Source organism: Camelina sativa, chromosome 12 (genome assembly GCF_000633955.1).
Source record: "Camelina sativa cultivar DH55 chromosome 12, Cs, whole genome shotgun sequence".
NCBI lineage: Eukaryota > Viridiplantae > Streptophyta > Magnoliopsida > Brassicales > Brassicaceae > Camelina > Camelina sativa.
In genome coordinates this window covers 26,050,802-26,052,218 of record NC_025696.1, presented here as the reverse complement: position 1 = coordinate 26,052,218, position 1,417 = coordinate 26,050,802, and the positions used below count along the sequence as shown (strand labels likewise).

Below are 1,417 nucleotides of genomic sequence, written 5' to 3'. Positions count from 1 at the left end.
AATGCAGAATCAAAAATTAAAAGTATAGCAAAAAACGAAATCTCTACACAGAGTTCTATGCAAACACCAACCAAATTAATCAGATGGGAAACAAAATTCGACGAGATCGAAATTGTGAGAGAGAACTTACCAGGAGGAGTCGATATAGAGCGATGAGAAAACGAAAGCGACGAGAGAAGCTGAGAGAACAAATAGGCATGACCAACCAAAATCTAACCGTAACCGAACGACGGACCATAACCAAACTGTTTCTAAATCATAACCGGACCTAACCGTATAAAACGGTTAAAAATCGTAACCGACCTTAAAAATAAATTAGTTATGGTTAAAAAAAATATTAACTGTAACCGTTAGTTAAACGTATTAAAACTTATGCGGGTAAACGTACTACTCCTCCGTTTCATAAAGAAGGTTATTTCGACACATTTCACACAAATTAAAAAAACATTATAATATATATATATGCCTTTATTTAATAAGTGTTTAATGATTAATTTAATCATAGATTAAAGTTAAAACTAGGAAATCTAATATAAAAGATGCATTGAAAATATAAATTGATGCATTGGAAATGTAAAATGACACTTTTTGAAACAAAAATAAAATTCTAAAATGACACTATTAAATTTTAAAAAGTATAATTATAAGAAAAATAACTAGATTTCGTCAATATCCTAATCAACTAATCATCAAATAACTCTAAACGCATATAACCGTAACCAACTGCAATTTCATGTCTAAGAACAAACGCTCAAATAAGGTTTTTGGTTTGATGTAATCCTTTGATTTCATTAAGAGTATTCAAATTTTGGCTGAATCAGTTCCAGCTGACTAAACTAATCAAACTCAGCCAAGATTTTCTTCTTTTTGGATGAGTTTTAAAAAAATTCATTCAACTAATTTATCTAAAAGTAAATGGACTATTATATTGTAAAAAACGAACATCATTTTTCATCTCCTTTCATATGGATCATTTGAATGCAGGAAAGAACAGAGCCTACTCATTGACAAAAAAAAAACAACAATTTGCTAATCATTTGAGAAAATAATACATTAAGATGAGTAATTAAATTACTGTAATTTGGTAAGAAGCCATTCATACTAATACTAAGCAAAAAGCTTCTTGAAGCCTATGTGACTGATGATATTCTCTATAGGTTCTTTTGTCTTTCTTCTGCTAGCCGTAGAAATCAAGCTCTGCCTTCTTCAATACACCTGAAACTTTTTCAAAGAACTCTGTTTCACTTTCCTTCACTTCCTCAAGAGTCTTAGCCTCATGTTCATCCGCCTATCATAACGTAGCATACCTCAAAATTAAACCCGACCAAACCGACGAATTCATTTTAATGATTTCAAGCTATTCTCATTAAGCAAAAAAACAAACCTCTTTAAACTTCAAAAGAATCAAGTTCGAGAC

The 1,417-nt window shown here is 30.6% G+C and overlaps 1 protein-coding gene across 2 annotated transcripts in view; it reads right to left on the bottom strand.

Moving 5' to 3' along the window:
* Positions 1,013-1,417, bottom strand: part of LOC104732642 (tRNA threonylcarbamoyladenosine dehydratase-like) — a 4,645-nt gene continuing 4,240 nt past the window's right edge. For both annotated transcript variants that reach the window (XM_010452209.2, XM_010452210.2), the window contains exon 11: positions 1,013-1,288. In XM_010452209.2, coding sequence (XP_010450511.1) covers positions 1,178-1,288 — 111 coding nt within the window. In that variant the 3' untranslated portion in view covers positions 1,013-1,177. The remainder of the gene's footprint in view (positions 1,289-1,417) is intronic.